At 42.6% G+C, this 19,890-nt stretch overlaps 1 protein-coding gene across 2 annotated transcripts in view; it reads right to left on the bottom strand.

Annotated features, from left to right (window-relative positions):
* Nucleotides 1-11,822: 11,822 nt before the first annotated feature.
* Nucleotides 11,823-19,890, bottom strand: part of WBP2 (WW domain binding protein 2) — a 37,175-nt gene continuing 29,107 nt past the window's right edge. For both annotated transcript variants that reach the window (XM_030208240.1, XM_030208241.1), the window contains exons 7-8: nt 16,398-16,474; nt 11,823-15,971 (exon numbers count right to left, since the gene is read on the bottom strand). In XM_030208240.1, coding sequence (XP_030064100.1) covers nt 15,918-15,971; nt 16,398-16,474 — 131 coding nt within the window. In that variant the 3' untranslated portion in view covers nt 11,823-15,917. The remainder of the gene's footprint in view (nt 15,972-16,397; nt 16,475-19,890) is intronic.

The following is a 19,890-nucleotide window of genomic DNA, read 5'->3' as shown; positions in this document are numbered from 1 at the left end:
TGTCTCTCTCACAACTTTCCCGAGATCTAGGAATAAATACACTGCTTCCCCCCTTATAGGAGTTGCTCTTAAAACACCCATTCAATGCACTGCAGTCCTTTATGGGGGCAATTTGCAAACTGTACGTATTGGGATTAAGAGCACAAACATTTTTTTTTTAACTTCTGCCGGCTCTGCACCAATTTTCAACCGACAGGATGAATGCGCCTTCATTTTAAAAGCGCCCATACTTTCAATCTGCTTTTTCTGTGCACATGAAGGTTTGAAACTAGTGTGTGTGTGTGATTTTCTCCTCCTAATCTAACAACGTGCCCACGAACGTCTCTTCTCACTGCCACTACAAATACATACGTTGAGCAACACAAACTTAAAATCTGTGCTCAGGCAGCAGATTAAAACGATATTTTTTAGTTCCACATGTGGGTAAAGCAGCAAGTGTTCTGATTATTTTTCGTGTGCAATTTCATTCATTGCAATTTTTGAATAGTAAATACATCGGAGCAAGGAATCGTAGTGGCAACTTGTACCCTGGTGCTTACTCTGACTTTAGTAGGTCAAGTCACTCCATCGTTTCCACTTTAATCAACTGACTCAGCCTAATCGGAAAACGAACGCTAGGCAGAAGTGGGCAGATGGAAAATGAGACACTTGTTCACAGTGGAATTATGACTTTGTACAAATAAACCACCGTGAGCAACACTCTCAGAGACACCAGTACCTTCCCCCTCCCCCCCCCCCCCCCCCCCCCCCCTTATTTTGTTGAGCATAATATTCGGAGAACCACTTTGGAAACCTGCTATCCATAAGAGGCTATGATTTGAAATCCAATGTTTTAAAATTCTGTCCTTTAAAGTTTTTTTTTTTTTAAATTGCAGTAATAGGAACTTGGTTTCTAATGTTACTAGAAGACTTTGTCCTTCCTTCTAAGTTTGAGAAGAGGCTGAACATGTGCGCACAGCCACTGAAGCCCACTTTTGTGCATCCGGAAAAGAAAAAGTCTAAAAATAATAACAACTTACCAGGGACAGCTGGTGCATACTAAGTTGCTGAAATAGTGTCTCCGGCAGCAACTCACAATTTTCAACTGGACTCTGCTCCCCGGCCAGGGGGTTTCTAATTGTTTGCTAAAGGCAGAGGTTCCAGTGGTGTTAAATACCACATATCACATGTTCCCCACCCCCCCCCCTTCCCCCAATGAAACACAGACGATTCCTTCCCCTACTTGCAAACTATATATCAAGGAAAGCTCTGCACTGCAGGATTGACAATAAAGAGCTCTATATATTCAAAGCCAATTTAACTGGGCAGGTGAGGCTCCTGCTAGTTAAATCACAGTGGCTTCTTATGCCAAGTACAACCAAACAGTGACACTGAATATTACTACTGATGACCACAGCACTATCTGGTTAGTGTCAGGACCAAAGGGAAAAAAAACCCGCTACAGCCAACAGCAACAATGTCAAAGAGGAGGGGTGAACCAATGAAGACCTTCCAGCCTTCTCTGCTCATATTCAGCAGATTGCCAAAACCTGTCGTTTCTTTCTCTATAATATTAACAAAATTCACCCTTTCCTCTCCGAGGACGCTACCAGAACCCTTACCCACACCCTTATCACCTCTCGCCTAAACTACTGCAATTTGCTTCTCGCTGGTCTCCCGCTCAGCCATCTCTCTCCTCTTCAATCTGTCCAAAACTCTGCAGCGCATCTTATATTCCGCCAGAGTCGCTATACTCACGTTAGCCCTCTCCTCAAGTCGCTTCACTGGCTCCCTATCCGCTTCCGCATACGGTTCAAACTTCTCCTTTTGACCTACAAGTGCATCCACTCCGCAGCTCCTCAGTACCTTTCCGCTCTCATCTCTCCCTACACTCCTCCCCGTGAACTCCATTCGCTGGGTAAATGTCTCCTGTCGTCCCCCTTCTCCCCCACTGCTAACTCCCGGCTCCGTTCCTTCTATCTCGCTGCTCCCTATGCCTGGAATAGACTCCCTGAGCCAGTACGTCAGGCTCAGTCTCTGGCTGTCTTCAAGTCTAGGCTTAAAGCCCACCTCTTTGCTACTGCTTTCGACTCCTAACCATGACTCTCTTACTCAACACCCTCACTTATCACCCCTACCACTGCAATTTCCCCACCCCTAGCTGTCTGTTCGTCTGTCCAGTTTAGATTGTAAGCTCTGTTGAGCAGGGACTGTCTTTTCATGTTAATTTGTACAGCGCTGCGTTAAGTCTAGTAGCGCTATAGAAATGTTTAATAGTAATAGTAGCCAAATGATGAGCAAACTAGTGATACAAATGTTCATGTGATATATTTTTGTGTGTTACTTGACAGGATAGGAGATCAGGATTTGTCCCATGCCCTAAAAACTGACTGCTAACAGATAATATATAAATCAAGAGAGCAGCTGCTAAAATCCCTGAGAGAGCAGCAGAGGGTGGTAACACTCCTTCAGTCCAGTCAGTAAAGGAGTGTAAGAGATGAAAGATAACAGAGAAATAGAAAAGAGAGCATACTTCAGAAGGGGCTCATTTTCACAACAGAAAAATGCTCAAAAACAACACAAAGTGGCAGGTGGATGTTTTTTCACCAAAAGTCCAAATAGCTATTTTCGAAGCTCATTTTTAAGATGTTTTTCTATGCAGTTTGTCTAAATCTCAAAGGGGCCTGTTTTGGGCAGGACTAGGGTGGGCTTACAGTCGGGATATTTTTCTGCAATAACGGAACATTGCAAAAATGTCCAAAGCAAAAAAACAAAACAAAAAGCCATTGTTGAAGCAGGTCTAGCCAAAAAGGTGCCCAAACTGACCAGATGACCACTGAAAGGATAAAGGCATGACCCTCTCTTTAATCCCCAATGGTCACTGATCTCCTCCCATCCCCTAAGAGGTGAAAGTGACAGTGCATACCAGGCTCCATGACAGCTGCAGATATAATGGCCAGTCCTCTTAGAGCAGCAGGCAGGTCCCTGGAGTAGCCCAATGTTGGTGCAGTGGACTGTAGAGAAGGGGACCCAGGCCTATATCGTACTCCAACTGGTACACTGGCGGTGGAAAGTGTGAGTGCCCCAAAAAAACACAAAATACCTACTGAACTCACACATAGGTCGCAAATTGTATTTCCATCACTCATATCATATTGTAAGCCACACTGAGCCCGCAAAAAGGTGGGAAAATGTGGGATATAAATGCAATAAATAAAAAATAAAATAAAAATCTGCAGGCACAAGGGCTGTTGTACTGGTGGATAGTAGGATACAGTATATTGTATAGCGAAGAAACTTACCTGTAGCAGGTATTCTCAGAGGATAGCAGGCTTTATATTCTCACGTGTGGGTGACACCAATCCGCATCACCCAGTCTGGCATTTACCATAGCTTAAAAAAAAAAAAAAAGCTTTTCATCGCACGTGAGTGCCTTCCTTCCCGTCGCACGGACATGGTCTCTTCAATTTAACACTATAGCAAAAAATAAAAGTAAAAATAACAAAGGAGAGAACTCCAAGGGGTGGTGGGAGGAATTGTGAGAATATAAAGCCTGCTGTCCTCAGAGTACTGCTACAGGTAAGTATCTTTGCTTTTTCTGAGGACAAGCAGGCTTCTGTATTCTCACAAGTGGGGCATCCCTATTATCCAGGCTCACCAAAAGCAAACATTGGTCAAGTCGGCCTCACAATGACGAGGACATAATACAGATTAACCTGAAACTATATACAATCTGAATGAGAGAGAAGCCTGGAACAGAATAAAACAGGCCTAGGAGGGTAGAGTTCGATTATAGACCCCAGATTCTGCAACACTGTCTGCCCGAACCGATTGTCGCATCTGCTCAAGGCAGTGTGATGTGAATGTGTGGACTGAAGACCACATCACAGCCTTGCAAATTTCTTCTGTGGAAGATGACCTCAAATGGGCTACCGACATGGCCATGGCTCTGACTTTATGAGCTGCAACATGACCTTCCAAGGCCAGCCCAGCCTGGGCATAAGTGAAGGAAATGCAATCTGCCAGCCAAATTGAAATGGTGCATTTCCCTATGGCAACTCCCATCCTGTTGGAATCAAAAGAAACAAAAAGCTGGGTGGACTATTTGTGGGGCCTTGTCTGCTCCATGTAGTAGACCAATGCTCTCTTGCAATCAAAGGTGTGCAAGTTGCTTTCGCCAGGATGGGCACGAGGTCAGGGAAAGAATGTAGGAAAGATAATCGACTGGTTCAGATGAAACTCTGACACCACCTTGGTAGGAACTTAGGGTGTGTGCAGAGGACTACGCTATTGTGATGAAGCTTAGTATAAGGTGCATCCACCACTAAGGCCTGAAGCTCACTGACTCTACGAGTTGAAGTAACAGCCACCAAGAAAAAGACCTTCCAGATCAAGTACGATAGCAGGAATTCAGTGGCTCAAAAGCTTTCATCAGCTGGGTAAGAACAACGTTGAAATCCCATGACACTGGTGGAGGTGTGACAGGGGGCTTTGAGAAAAACAAACCTCTCATGAAGCAAACTAGAGGCTGTCCAGAGATGGGCTTACCTTCTACATGATAAGCACTAATTGCACTAAGGTGAACCCTTACGGAGTTGGTCTCGAGACCAGACTCTGATAAATGTAGAAGGTATTCAAGCAGGGTCTGTGTAGGGCAAGTAAGGGGATCTAGGACCTTGCTCTCACACCAGACGGCAAATCTCCTCCATTTAAAAGAGTAGCACCTCTTAGTGCAATCTTTCCTGGAAGCCAGCAAGACTCGGAAGTCACCCTCCAAAAGACCCAAGGAAGCGAATTCTAGGATTTCAACATCCAGGTTGCGAGATCCAGAGACTGGCGGTTGGGATGTAGAAGTGACCCTTTGTTCTGTGTGATGAGGGTCAGAAAACACTCCAATCTCCATGGTTCTTCAGAGCATAATTCCAGAAAAAGAGGGAACCATATCTGCTGTGGCCAGTACAGCATGAACAGAATCATGGTTCCGTGCTCTTGCTTAAGTTTCAACAAAGTTTTTCCCACTAGAGGTATAGTAGGATATGCATACAAAGACCTGTCCCCCAACTGAGGAGTAAAGCATCTGACACGTCTGTCATGGGCCTGAAGCATGGGAGCTTGTGATCTGAGTGGAAAAAGATCCACCGAGGGGGTGCCCCACGCTCGGAAGACCTTGCGGACTATGCCCATATTGAGAAACCACTCATGAGGTTGCATTATCCTGCTCAGTCTGTTGGCCAGGGTATTGTTTTCATCCACCAGGTAAGTGGTTCTAAGGAACATGCCAGGTTGGCGAGCCCAATGCCACATTCGGACAGACTCCTGACACAGAGGGTGTGATCTGGTGCCCCCCCTCCCCCCCCCCCACTTAATGGTGTAATACATTGCAAGCTGATTATCTGTTTGAATGAGAACAATTTGGTGAGAGAGCCAATCTCTGAAAGCCTTTAGAGCAATCCAGATCACCTGAAGCTCCAGGAGGTTGATCTGAAGATTCGTTTCCTGGGAGGGCCAAGCACCTGGAGTGTGAATTCCATCTACATGAGCTTCCCATCCCAGGAGAGATGCATCCATCAGCACTTTTTCTGGCTGAGGAATTTGGAATGGAAGTCCCAGAGTCAAATTGGATGGACCTGTCCACCACTGAAGACAGCGTACAAACTCTGGGGACACTTGGATGACATCTTCCAGACTCTCCTTGGTTTGATACTACTGAGAAGCCAGGGTCCATTGAGCTGATCTCATGTGAACACATGTCATGGGTGTAACGTACACTGTGGAAGCCATATGGCCCAACAATCTCAACATCTGCTGAGCTGTGACCCGCGGAGAGGCATGAACCTTGGACGCAAGTGAGACAAGATTGTCCACTCTCATCTCCAGGACATAGGCTCAAACTGCCTGTGTGCTCCTATGAACTCCAATCGCTGACCAGGGCGGAGATGGGACTTTGGGTACTTGAGCTACTAGGGTTTGTTTTAAACTACTCCAATAGTCATCCGTGTGGACTCCTGAGCAGCCTCCTCCAAGGTGCTCTTTACCAGACAATCTTAGTGATACTGGAACACATGGACTCCCAGTCTGTGTAGCGATGTTGCAACTACCATTATACACTTGGTGAAGACCCTGGGAGCTGATGAGAGGCCAAAAGGCAATACGCGGTACTGAAAGTGATGTGTTCCTATCCAAAATCGAAGTATCTGGATGTGAGTATATGCATCCTTTAAGTCCAGAGAGCATAGCCAATCATTTTTCTGAATCAATGGGAGAAGGGTACCCACAGAACCCATCCTGAACTTTTCTCAAACTAGGAATTTGTTTAGGGCCCTTAGATGGGATATATCCCCCTCCCCCTTCTTCTGCACAAGGAAGTACCTAAAATAGAATCGCCGCCCTTTTCCCCCTGGTGGAATGGGTTTGATCGTATGGACCTTCAGAAGGGTGGCGAGTTCCTCTGCAAGTATCTGCCTGTGCTGAGAGCTGAATGAGCGAGCTCTCGGTGAGTAATTTGGAAGTTTTAGATGCCAATTGAGGGTGTATCCGAGATGGACTATTTGAAGAACCCACCGTTTGGAGGTTATAAGAGGCTACCTTTGGTGAAACAATTTTAGCATCCTCCCGACTGGCAAGTCTTCCGGGACGGACACTTTTACTGCGGCTCTGCTCTGCTGAAGCCAGTCAAAAGCTCGTCCCTTGCTTTGACTGGGGAGCAGCAGGGGCCTTAGGTACATGCTGTTGACGTGAATGAGCATGCTGGGGCTGAGCCTGAGAAGGCTGGCGAGCCGAAGAGTGGTACCTACGCCTAGGATAATAGGATCTGCTCCTTGGCTTGCCAAAAGTCCTCTTACCTGAGGAGGTTGATGCAGAAGGTGCCCGGTGAGAGAGAGAGAAGAGATGGCATCAGTGTGTTTTGATTTGGGTAGCAACCTCCTCAACCTTCTCTCCAAAAGGGTTATCCCCCCAGCAAGGGGCATCTGTCAACCTCTGCTGAACAGAATGTTCCAAGTCAGAAACATGCAGCCATGAGAGTCTGCGCATTGCTATACTTTGAGCACAGATCCTGGATGCCACATCAAAAGTGTCGTAAATGTCCCTGGCCAAAAACTTTCGACAAGGCTTCTGTTGCTTGACCAACTGACAAAAAGGCTTGGCCTGCTCTGGAAGAAACGTCTCAACCAAATCAGACAGCTAACGCACCAAGTTTCGCAAGTAGACACTCGTGAAGAGCTGGTAAGATTGTATACAGGAAATGAGAATTGAAGCCTGGTATACCTTCCTCCCAAAAGAATCCACGGTTTGAGCTTCCCTGTCTGGGGGTGCAGAGACATAGTCCCTGGAATTCCTGGCTCTCTTGACAGCGGACTCCACCACCATGGAATTGTGAGGCAACCAAGGCTTATCAAAACCAGGTGCACTGTGGAGTTGGTATTGGGTGTCAATCTTCTTGGGCATGACAGGGACCGACAGAAGGGACTCCCAGTTCCTGCCGAGGCCTTCCTGGAGTACCTCGTGGAGAGATGCAATCACAGCCTCCTTAGGAGGCTATGTGTAGTCCAGGATCTCGAGCATCTTGGCCCTGGGCTCATCCTCCACTTCCAAAGGAAATGGAATGGCATCAGCCATTTCTTTTACAAAAGATAGAAATGAAAGGCTCTCCAGAGACTTTCTCCTTTCAGGTGGAGGGGAGGGTTGAGAGGGAATACTATAAGACTCGCCCGAGGAAAAGTATCTGAGATTGTCCTCTGAATTCTATTTTATTGGAGAAAAGCCCTTAGAAACCAAAGGGCTGCAATCCTTGGTTGAACACAGTTTCATTTATCAACCAGTGTATAGTTTCTATCATCGGGCTAAAACTCCATATTTTTTTTGTCTTATCAGTTATGGTGCAACAAATTCCTAACATAGCGCCATTTTGAAGTGAAAGTTTTGCAAATGAAAATAATTTCATGTTGACATTTTGCAGCACTTGTTCCTGAAGAAGCCTGACAGGGGTGAAACGGTGGCCCTGTAGAACAATCAAAGTTAAGTGCTGTTCTAACAATGTTCTCAGTGTGAAAAAGTTTGAAATAAGCTGCATTTGAGATTTGGACACTAATTCATAATTAATAGTTAGGAATTTGTTGCTCCATAAGAGGTAACACAAAAAAATATGGAGTTTTAGCCCGATGATAGAAACTAAACACTGGTAAATAAAAGAAATAGTGTTCAACCAAGGATTGCAGCCCTTTGGTTTCTGAGAGCTTTTCTCCAATAAAATAGAATTACAGCTTTCTTTGAATGTTTCATACTAGTGCAATTTGTTGTTAGTATTAGCTTACTCAAATTAAGCATTAGCAATTAGTGCATTTCTCTGGTTTTGTAAGAAAACCTCCTCTGAATCCCATGAGCGCTCTTCTTCAGTGTCAAGACAGTATCTCCCGATGGGATTGTTGAGACTGAACCTGCCTCCGTGCTGAGGAACTATGTCCGTGAGATTGGCATCAAGAAGTCGACTGGCAAAAATTTCTCCACCGTTGTCAAGGGAGTGCCGGCTTGGGTGGTAGTGGCTGCAAGCAGCGCTGGCAGAGGCCGCACCTCAGGTCAAGAACCAGGGGAGGGGCGCAACTGGAGGCAGGGCTAGCACCCCCAATGCACACTGTTGCATAAGGCCATCCAGCAGCTCAGGGAGCAAGGCCCAGATGTGCTCATTGAGGGCAGACACCGGGAAAAGTTGGGGTCGACATGGGAGCTTGATCTCAGCTGCTAGGAGACAGGTGAATTGGTACCTCCTTTATGGAGGGGGAGTGGTCTTCCCGGCGCCGATGCTTCTCGGTGCCGAATTGTGCTATGTTAAAACTGTACCTGCTGTATACTGCCTTGTGTGACTCTCTTCATAAAGGTGATTAATAAATCCCAATAAATAAATAAATATAAGGTGGTTATGATGTGATGTGTATGTGGAACCTTTCATATGAAGTTCACTGCAGCGCCATCTAGGCTGTCCCACTGCTCTGTTGGAATGGTCTGTGTGGCCAGTTTAGTAAAACTGCTGGGCTGCCAGACATCCCAAAGGTCTGTTTTTGTGCATTTTTCCTTTGGATGCTTTGCGTTTGAAAATGGTCCTTAAAGAAAGGTACACCAAGTACAAAAACGTCTAAAACAGGGCAATTTTCAACCCAAAAACTTTTTTCTCGTTCAAAATGACCATGTTTGGCACTGGATTTTTGGATATTTTTTTGCAAAACATCCAAAAATGGATTTGGACTTCATATCGAAAATGCCCAAGTACTGTTAACCCTTTGAACATTTTTGATACGTTTTGCAACTACCTTACCTTGTTTTTATGGACTTTCTGCCTCATCATTTTAACAGTCTGGGAGAGCCTAACGAGAGTTTTATATTATCGCTCAGGTTCCCTCTCATTCTTCAGTGTGACTTTATTGTGCCTGCTCAGATACTAACCGCTCCTTATATAGACAGCCATCATGGGATCCTTATTCTAGTCTGTGTGCTTGGGGGAAGGATTTTGCTAGACACCACTGCCTCTGGGATCACCCTCAACCCCGAGCTGAGAAATCTGTTACACATGCTATAAAGATTTGAAAAACTGAGTAGCTTCACAGTGTAACATGGTGTCAGAATTATTGAGCAGATTGTGCTGAATCAGATACAAATATATATATATATATATATATATATATATATATATATATATATATAGCAATACAAAATTACAGCTTTAAAAATATTTGAAGATGCAACTGGCTTTCATTCCAAAGCCCTCTTCCCCCTCCCTTTGGGAACATTTAAAAGACAAAAGGTACTGCTGCAAGGACCTCACCTCCCCCTTTTCTCCCTCTTTAACAAAAGACTTCTCAAGTAAGAGACTTCCTCAAGGTTAAATTGACTCTCTTCCTCTGATCAAAAAGCCTGGCTGATCAACACAACAAATATCAAAGGTAACCAGTAGAGGCAAGGAGACAGGCAGGTGGGAAAGGTGTGAAATCCAGCTACTAAAGACAAAGGACACCTGCTGGCCACCCCAGACAAATCTTATCAGAGTATCTATCACAGAGATTCAAGCAGGAAACCTTGCACTACATAAACCATTTGTCAGCAAAATCCAGACAGCAAGTCTTGTGATGTCATAAGACATGAGACCAAAATACCACAATGCTTTGCAACTACTCCGGGTCGTGTGCAAACCAGGAAACCAAGACAGAGATTCACGTGGAATGGCTTCCTGCAGCTTGCAAGATATAAAAGATACAAGCTGTTCCAGACAGGCAGATGCTTCCCTTCAACTGCAACACAGATTCTTCTCTGCAGATGCTTCTCTTCAACTGCAACTCATCCATCACTGCAGAAGCCCTGCTCCTGACCAGTGCTCATCACTCTGCTGAATAATAGAACTTTTCCAAAGACTTTCTCTCAGCTTCAACAATCCTACAACAAAGACTGTTCTGTAAGTTATAACTTTTGATCTAGATTTGCTACCTTAAGTACAGATTATCTGTAAAGATCTCTTAAAAGAACTCTCTCTCATTTGTAACCTTATTTATATGATTGCATTAATCATATTATAGCTTAATAAACCTTTTTGAAGTTTATAGTCTCTTTGTTTCCTGGGTGCATAACTTTAAATCTGAAAACGCAGGACACTGCATTTCAACAGAGATAATATTTAATTCATTACAATTGTGATTACTGTTGCTTTAATCAGCAACTGGTGGAGAATATACATATATATTAAAAATTGTAAACATTAGCGAGTGCTCTAGAGCTCTTTCCCCCAAGATAAATCATTTCTTGTAACAACAGTACACATATACACAAACAGTCATGTACGTATACACAGGAGACCAAGATATTAAAGCTCACTGACTTTTAATTCACAGTTCCAGTACATAGTATGCATCCAAGTACTAATTATGTCACATTAACAAATAAAATTAACTTCTTTAAAATAATCTGTTCAAAAGCGTATTTTATATTACTGTAGTTTAAATGACAAATGAGTGCACAGAAGCAAAAATTCTGAAGTAATCAGAAGAAAGGAGGGACCTGGAGTGAATTTCATTATGTGCTAGTAGGCTGCAAGTCACAAGTATCCTCGCCATGCTACAGTACAAAGCTCAAGTCCAGGGAGTGGCACAATAGGCATCCTGGGAAAAGAAACTGCACCCTTACAATGCCTTTGAATTGTCATTAAATAGCTCAGCTGCCATTAAGAGCTAGAAACAACAAAATAATGAAAATCAGAAATCTGAGCAATGAAGGAAAACTTTCAGAATCTGAGGAAATTTGTCCATGTACACTTTCAATCATCAGAAAAAAAAAGTACAATTCATTCAATAAATAACCCATTACAAACTGCAACAATACAGTAACCTCCCATAAGGAATGTTCTCTGAAGTCTTAGCATACCACTTCCAACTTGGGGGGGGGGGGGGTAACAATGAAAAAAACTAACACAGGTAACATCTCATTTTTACCATGAGGTGTATGCAAGCCTGCAATGCAGGAATAAGTTGGCCGCAAAAGTTAGCTTCTGGGGTGTCCATTGGCATACACCATAAATAAATGGTAAACAGGATATCAGCCAGTGGCATACCAAAGGGGGGCGGAGGGGGCGGTCCGCCTCGGGTGCACGCCGCTGGGGGGTGCCGCGGCGCGCGCCTGCTCCTCCGAGTTCGCTAAACTTCGTTCGTTCACTGCAGCTCCCTCTGCCCCGGAACAGGAAGTAACCTGTTCCGGGGCAGAGGGAGCTGCAGCGAACGAACGAAGTTTAGCGAACTCGGAGGAGCAGGCGCGCGCCGCGGCGTGCACCCGGGGGGGGGGTGTCATTTCGCCAGGGGGGGGGGGGGCGCATCGGCACTCTGCCCCGGGTGCCATCCAGGCCAGGAACGCCACCGATATCAGCTAATCTGAACCAATGTAGAAAGGTTTTGAAAGGAGCATGTTAGCACAACACGAGAAAATTACCAGCATAGAAGGGTTGGCTCCCCCTCTGCATGGGCCAGAAAAGCTAATATCTCAGCCCTATCCTCCAAAAAAACATCCCTGATAGTCTGGTGGCCTCCCTCCCTCCAACCCACTCCCCCTGCTCCAGATTAAAAAAAAAAAAAAAAAAGAAATCAGAAATCCCTGGTGTCTAGTGACATCCCTCCCCTGAGAATAAAGAAAAAAAAAATCAGTGTCTAACAGAACCTCCCACCCCAACATCTCCCCTAGACTCTCCAGATCCCCATACCTTTGAAAGAGGCAGGTGGAATGGGCACATGTTTGAAAATGGAAACACTAGACTCCATGAAGTACCAAGTGGAGTAAGTCTGCGAAATAGGAGAATTTTACCTCTATTTAGTAGTGTGGGCACCACCTTTTTATTTTTGGGGGTAAAAGGGGGTGGGTGCCATTAGACACCAGGGGAATCTATTTTGTGGGAGGGGGGATGGAGGAGGGGGATGCCAAGGGAATTTTTTTTATATATGGGGGGCCTGATACAGAATGCCCATGGTATGCTTTTTTCTCTCTCTTTTAAATGTCACCATGTCACCGTCAGTGCTTGAGCCAACCACTGCCCACACACTTACAGGAAGCGTGACATTTTGCAATGGAGATGCAGATTACTGCTGCATTTTTAATGCAGCAGTGATTTACATGCTTATTGCACACCATGGTATTTTTTTCTCGTTAATTTACCACGTGTATTTCTGCATTGAACCTGAAGTGATATTGCTACTGTGCAACTCTCTCAGATCTCCCTTCTCAGCATGTAACTCTGGGCATCTGGCCCTTTTCCACTCCCCTCTGCCCCCCAGCCTGAAACTGTTTGCACTTATTGGGGAAATGGGGGACCTTCAATGACCGCCCCCCCCTTGGGCAGGCCTCCAAAATGGCCCTTGGATCCAAAAATTTGCCTATCCTATATTGCCTTGGAGTCCTCAAAATAGATAAAATCAACTTCAGCAATACCAATGTAATTTTGTTATGTAAATGTTTTAAACATAACCTAGAAGCTGCAACCCAAGTGGAAAAATCTAATTCTGATCATGTTTTGCAGATGTAGGAAAATGCGTTTCAGAATAAGTTTTGTTTTGAATGATGTTTTGGCTCTAAGGCTCATCTTCACTAATGTGTGATAACATACACATTACCTGCATTAACATGAGTTATTTAGTGAATAGGCATCACTGGATAAAATGAGACCTGTGTCCCCTTCAGTAAGGTTATTGTGGGTTACGGCATGTTAGTGAATAAAGGGTCAACAACACGATTAGCTCAGACTGCAGAAGTTTTTTCCTTCCTTTGAGTTACTACTAAAAATCCCAAACGTGGAACCAGTTGAAATCTGATAAACTATGCAAATATGGGAAAGGAAGCATAGTTCAAATCTTACCACTAAAATAAACAGGATTCTAGAAAGATCCACTGGAATCCCATCAATTAAAAGCAGCCCTGCAGTTACTGTTGCAAGACAAGTACATAACTACAGATTCATACCTTGCTGCAGACCTTTACACAGAGAATCTAAGAATAAAGTATCATCAGGTAGTAAGGGGGTAATCAAGGGTATGCATGCACCAAAAGGGCAATGGTGCAAATGATCTTCAGTGCATGTTTCATTGCTTAAACCAGCAGCGCTTATTAGCTGCTAAGACTCTGAAGAGGGCAATTTTAAAAGCTTTTTACCAGCACTAAGCGGAGGGCATTCGCAGGGTGGAGAATGCAACATGTGTAGATTTAAAATAAATACCTGCAGAAATATCTCTGGATACCTTTTCCCCAAATAATATTCAAATCCAAGAGCACACATGTACATATTTTCCTATGTAAAAAAAGTATGCAGGGACATCACCCACAGACCTTTAGAAGCTGGCTCCTCGATGTATGTGCTTCAATTCTTTTGCTTTTAATTGAAAGCTTCCTTTTTTTATCCTAGCATATTTTGTCACATTTTACAAATTTTCAAATAAAACACATACCTTTCATGCCTCCACATCCAGTGGATGGGATCAGTTGTTTAACTACTCTATCAAAAACCAGTGGAACTATATGGACTGATTAACGAGACATGACTTTAAAGGACAAGAGTCCACTTTGTCAGATTCCAACATTTCTTCGTTGTTTTTGTATTAAATGAGGGTGTGAAATATGTATTCGTTTTAAATCAGCTAGGAGCTCTGAAAAATTAAGCACCAACCTCCTGAGTAATCAAAGCCAAAATAAAAAATAATCCTCTTTTTACTAGCTACATTATCTTATTTTGAAGATGTACTTCCAAGATCACATTTCCCTGTGGTGCTCACCAACACCATATAACCACCGCTCTCTATCATCTGTATGACAAGAGACCACAAGTCTCACCAAAGTGTTGGAAATGAGAACTAAAATTTTCTAAGACAGTGAGCTAGCCTGTGGCATCTACCTGCATCAGGAATGTGAACACTTTAGCATAAGCTAAACCCAAATCTGGTTACTATCAAAATAACTCCTATTTCAGTCAATCAAGTGATCCAATAGTCTTGATGTTCTGTACCTTCCAATTAAAAAGAAAAAGAGGACACTTCAAGTGATGTAGTGGTTCTATCACAATTTTGTTCCACCACAACGTTAGCAGCAAAGACATTTCTAGTAGTTAAAATGAACAAAAATACTTCAATCTGAGAATGTCACAAAAAATGCATACCGACACCTGCAAACCATATGCAGAACAATGATGCCAAATCTCCTCATCTCACCACCCAAAAGGATTCTCTTTCCTCCTCCCACCTGAGCATTTCTAGTCCTTCTCATACCCATAAGTGTTCAAGCTTTTAGCCACCTTTCTGCAGTCCCGAGAGAACCTCTAATTCTGTGGCCTAAGTATACCTCCTTCTGTTTCTGGTCCTGTAGTCCCCAGCATTACAAAGCATACGGATGTGACAGAACACCACACCCTCATGTGGCCAGAGCTGCACTAGCATGGGCCCAACAGTTCTGGTTTCTACAGATAGATCACCATTTTCCTGCAGTAGTGTAGCAAGAAGTCCATTTCTGGGTGGGACCACACCAACTATGTGCGCCGCTGCTGGGTGGGCCTAGACCCAAAGTGGATGGGCCCCTGCTTTGTCATGGCTACAGCACTGATTTCCTGTTTTCTGGTTAGAATGCAGTTCACAAACCAGTCACAATGCATGCTATAATTGAGTTCTATGGACCCTTGCAAAGTGTTGTGTGTATAAAAAATGCTTATTTTACAAAAGCAACATAGGAATCTATGCGCCTTTATAAAACGGGATTCTAAGAAGTATCCGAAATAGCACACAAATTTACACCTGCTCAAAGCAGGTATAAATGTGTTCATTTTATAAAGCACATGTGCACATGCTTAAAGCATGCATGCACACTGAAACCCTGTTCTAACTCCATCAAATTACACAACCCAGGAACACCTATGCATAGACTGCAGAAGTAGCCACTATCTTCTGATGTACCTACTCCCGAGCAATTTATAATAACCATTTCCTGCATTTAATACTTCTTTTACCCATAGCAAATGCTTTATAAACTTACCTCCAATGTGTGCATCTTTATGCTATATTTCACTCCTTGAACAATGTCCCCTGCCACTACATTGCTAGACAATGTAAACCTCTACTACAAGTACTTCCAAGCAGATCTTAGTACAGGGAAAATGAGGACAGAAATTGTCTGGACTAGAAGAAAGTTCTCTGTCAATCAATTCAAACAGTTAAGTGTCCATTCTATGATCAGCAGGAAAGGGAGATTATAATGGTATTGTAGGATCTTATAACATGAAAAGGAAGGAGGTGTGTCAGCTCCAACAGGTGGTGATGGAAACAGCAGGAATATCCAAAAACGAATGTCCAAATGGTAACTCAGGAAATGAAAACCAGCTGTAGATCATTCTGTATTCATCCAAGGGAGAATGAGCCATGCCATGGAGGGCACTTTCTCTCAGTTTATTGGGTTTTCTTGTCTTCTGGTGGGAAGTAAGGAGGGGGAGGAGGCTGGCTCTAAAAAGCAGAAAACAAAAGCAAGTTTGTGTCTATGCATTAGCAGTGTCCAACAGCATAGCAATAGCCAAGACCTCTAAATATAATCCTTGCTATTTTTCAGTCTGTGAATGAGAACACACCGTGTCTAGTTAAGCTTGGAAGGGTATATTTCTTTGTGCTTTCTTCTGCATATACAAAAATAACAGTCAAGAAGGAAAGGCACCCAGTTCATTAATAGACAGACAGGTGGAAGACGATCAGTGTGGAGACTCCATCCATTCACAGTCTTCTGCCATCCTAAGACCTTGTAAACTACAGATTCAGCTCATCTGAAACTATCCCTAGTCAACAAACAATAACATAAAAAAAACATAAAAAGCAACCAAGAGTACAGAGCATATTGCACTGCACAGAAAATCAAATCACACAAAATAGTAAACTTACTGTAGGCATGTAGACATTATGAGGGTTAGCTGGGCTGTAATAAGCGCTGGCAGCAGCTTCAGCAGCCTTTGCTTCAGCTATAGATAAAAAAAATAACAAAAAACAAACAAACAGATCACATCCAGCGATGCTGGAACAGAGAGCCATGATCACCCTACTTTATATCACAAAAATAATAATCATCATAGTGATAAAATACAAACCTAACCACCACACCTCTACCCAGGAAATCTAGACTGCCCCAACTTGACATTTCGTTCTTTAGATTGCAAGCTCCTTTGAGCAGGGACCGTCCTTCTTTGTTTAATTTGTACAGCGCTGCGTAACCCTAGTAGCGCTCTAGAAATGTTAAGTAGTAGTAGTAGTAAAAAAGGATGACAGATACCAAAGTTATGCAATGAAGAGCCCTGTGGGTGTGGCACAAAAAAGAGCATGTTAATTCAGCCAGTGTGCCTGCAATCAGATATCCTGATTGCAGGCACACCACATAGGACTATGTGTCTACCACATAGGACATATGGCTTGTATGTGCATGTAAAGTTTAATTAATTCTCGCATTTACTGCTTTCTGGCCACTGCAGAGCTTTGTAACCAGAGGGGATGGACAAGTGATATGACCTTAGGGGCATGATACTGGTCCCTGACTGGGCCATCTAGTCTTAGAAGTCCTCCCCATCCCACCTCCATTTTTTTTTGTAAACAAAGATTTCAGCCTCTTTGAGCACATCAAGCAACATATTTCACAAGTTAATAGCTGGTAACTGGTGCATTCTTTTCAAGGAGTGTCAGTAATGGCTATCTTGGAAAATACTGCACCAGCACCATCCCCCAACCCTCCCTTTGCACATACATTCTTTAAATAGGCCATGAAATCTTGGCACCAGACACAAAAGTAAGGCTTAGACACATCTGGCTTTTCTGTGTGAAAATATAAAAATAGTTGTATTTGCAAAAATACCAGAATCATATTAAGAACCAATAAAAAAATGCTGTTGTAATACAAGAATTTTTGAGAACTCACAGGCCTTTTCTTCAGGATGTTATTGGTATAACAATCTAATGCGATACCCAATATTATCCGTGACCAATATATTTGACCATCTCTGGTAAAAGATAACTAAAATCATCAGAAGCAGAAAAATGAGGTTTTAAAATTCTTTTAGAGCAAACAATCTGTAATACAACAGTCCAAACACCATCCTTTTATGTGGATAAAAAAGTTAAAGGTCAAACATGTCACGTTTGCAGACATGAAAAATCATCCTGTTTCAACATTTCGGATGAGAGACTTTAGTCACGTCTTCCCCAGAGATGGTTACGTATCTAACAGTATATCTGGGTTTAAAAAAGGTTTGGACAAATTCCTAGAGGAAAAGTCCATAGCCTGCTATTGAGACAGACATGGTGAAGTCACTGCTTGCCCTGGGATTGGTAGCATGGAATGTTGCTACTAATCCGATTTCTGTCAGGTACTTGTGACCTGGCTTGGCCACGGTTGGAAACAGGGCCACTGGTCTGTCTCACTATGTTCCAACATAAAATCATTACAATGTTTTTATACGTTAGAACATTGTAAACGGTCAAACTTACAACACAGGGATGCAGTGTGCGGTAACTAACTCATTTGTAGATGTAATAAAACCATCACCCTGAAAGAAATACATCTCTCAAAAAAACTATTTGTACAACTTGGATGTACAAAAGAATCATCATCACACCAAGCTGTAAATACTACTTTATAGTTGTGATTTAAAGAATAGGATTTCCTTAATACAGTGTGATAGAGCTAAGGGTTCATATTTGACCACTTCTGATGCTTGGGTACACCTTGCATTACTACACTTTGTAAGAGTCTGCACGCATCAGATCTCAAACTCACAATGAATACATAAACCAGCCTGAACCAAAGCCAAACAACACAAGTAAATGCACATTTCTTTCATGCAGGATGTGTGGGAGACTAAAAATCTACTGATATAATACTTCCTATTTTCTGCACATTCCTGTCAGTTTGATACAACCCCCTTTTTTTGAGTCTCCCATCACATTAATTTGTACAGTTGGTGTTATCAGGATCTGGCCAGCTCTATTTCCTGCACTGAATGATATTTTGGCATCAATGTATAATACAAGGCTAATGGAATGGATAGAAGATATGGTCAACCTAAAATCCTGTAATTCATAATTTTCATTCAGAAGATGAATATCACCACTATCTCCACCAAGCCATGACACCTCCTATCAGAAGGCAGCCCATCAAATTCTCCTTTCCTCCATCCAGAAAGACTCCCCATCCAATGCTCACCATTCATTTATAAGGCCACCTCATTATCTAAGCTTAATAATTGTATGTCTTATTTTTAAAATGATAGTGTGGTTTTTGCTATAATGGATTCTTTATGTCTTTCTAAACTACTTGAAACCATGGTGATTGGGAAGGATATAACATCTAAAAGTACTGTGACCCAGAGTTCCATGACCATATAGCTGCAAACTTTGACAGCTAATTTTTGCCAGTAGATTTTGCAAACTGAAAGTACGAGTAGTTTCACTGAGAACTTCCTAAAGAAAAAAAAAATTATTTGTATATATCTGTGCTTCCATTTTCTTTGAGTACCTATGTGGACTGGAATAGAACAGGTACTTTTGAAAATACAACCCTTCTTCCTGCAGGAAAGTGTACATGTGCACTTATACCCACATCCAGGGAGGACAATTTTCAAAGAGTCCAGTTCCTGTGGAAACAGTTTTAAAAAATTGTCCACCCCATAAAAATGAAGGCAGAAATACTATGCAGTTGATGGAGACACTTGTTGCATAAGTCTTAAAACAAAAAACACTGAAGCACTTAAACAGGTAACTTTAGCTGTTTAGTCACTAAATGGTAGAAATTATCAATTTAAAACTGGAATAGGATTTGGGGTGGACCAGAGTGGGGCTTTACGTAATCCATTCAGCAGTAAAATAGCCAACTTATGCGTTTTGGTTTGCTGAAAATCAGAATGATTTATCCATTTATTATTTTTTTAATTTTTATTTGTGAATTTATAATCTTTACAAGCGTATTCATCTTGAACAGGAAAATTCAGACAGGAATAATTCTAAACATTAATCCAGTTTAAGCAAATAATATACATCTTGTATTAGACCACCAATAGTAGAGGGGGGGAGCCCAACTCAGGCGATGAGATTTAAAGAAAAAAATCCATAATATAATAGGAAAAGGCTTAACACGATTATCCACTAATATTTAACAAACATCCTCTAATCATGGGTCAAACACATATAAAACCCCGCGGATCTCATAATTTCTTTTGATCAACAAATTGTTTCAAATGTTCTGGAAGAAAGAAAACATATTTAGTTCCCAGATACTTAATATTACATTTGCAGGGATAATTTAAATTAAATGTTGCACCTAAAGCAATAGTCTCCATTCTTAATGCAAGGAAAGCTTTTCTTCTCTCCTGCGTTTGCTTGGTCACGTCTGGGA

The sequence above is a fragment of the Microcaecilia unicolor genome, chromosome 6 (assembly GCF_901765095.1).
Source record: "Microcaecilia unicolor chromosome 6, aMicUni1.1, whole genome shotgun sequence".
In the NCBI taxonomy this organism is placed as follows: Eukaryota; Metazoa; Chordata; class Amphibia; order Gymnophiona; family Siphonopidae; genus Microcaecilia; species Microcaecilia unicolor.
Note: the sequence above shows the minus strand (reverse complement) of the source record. Positions and strands in the feature narration are given on the sequence as shown.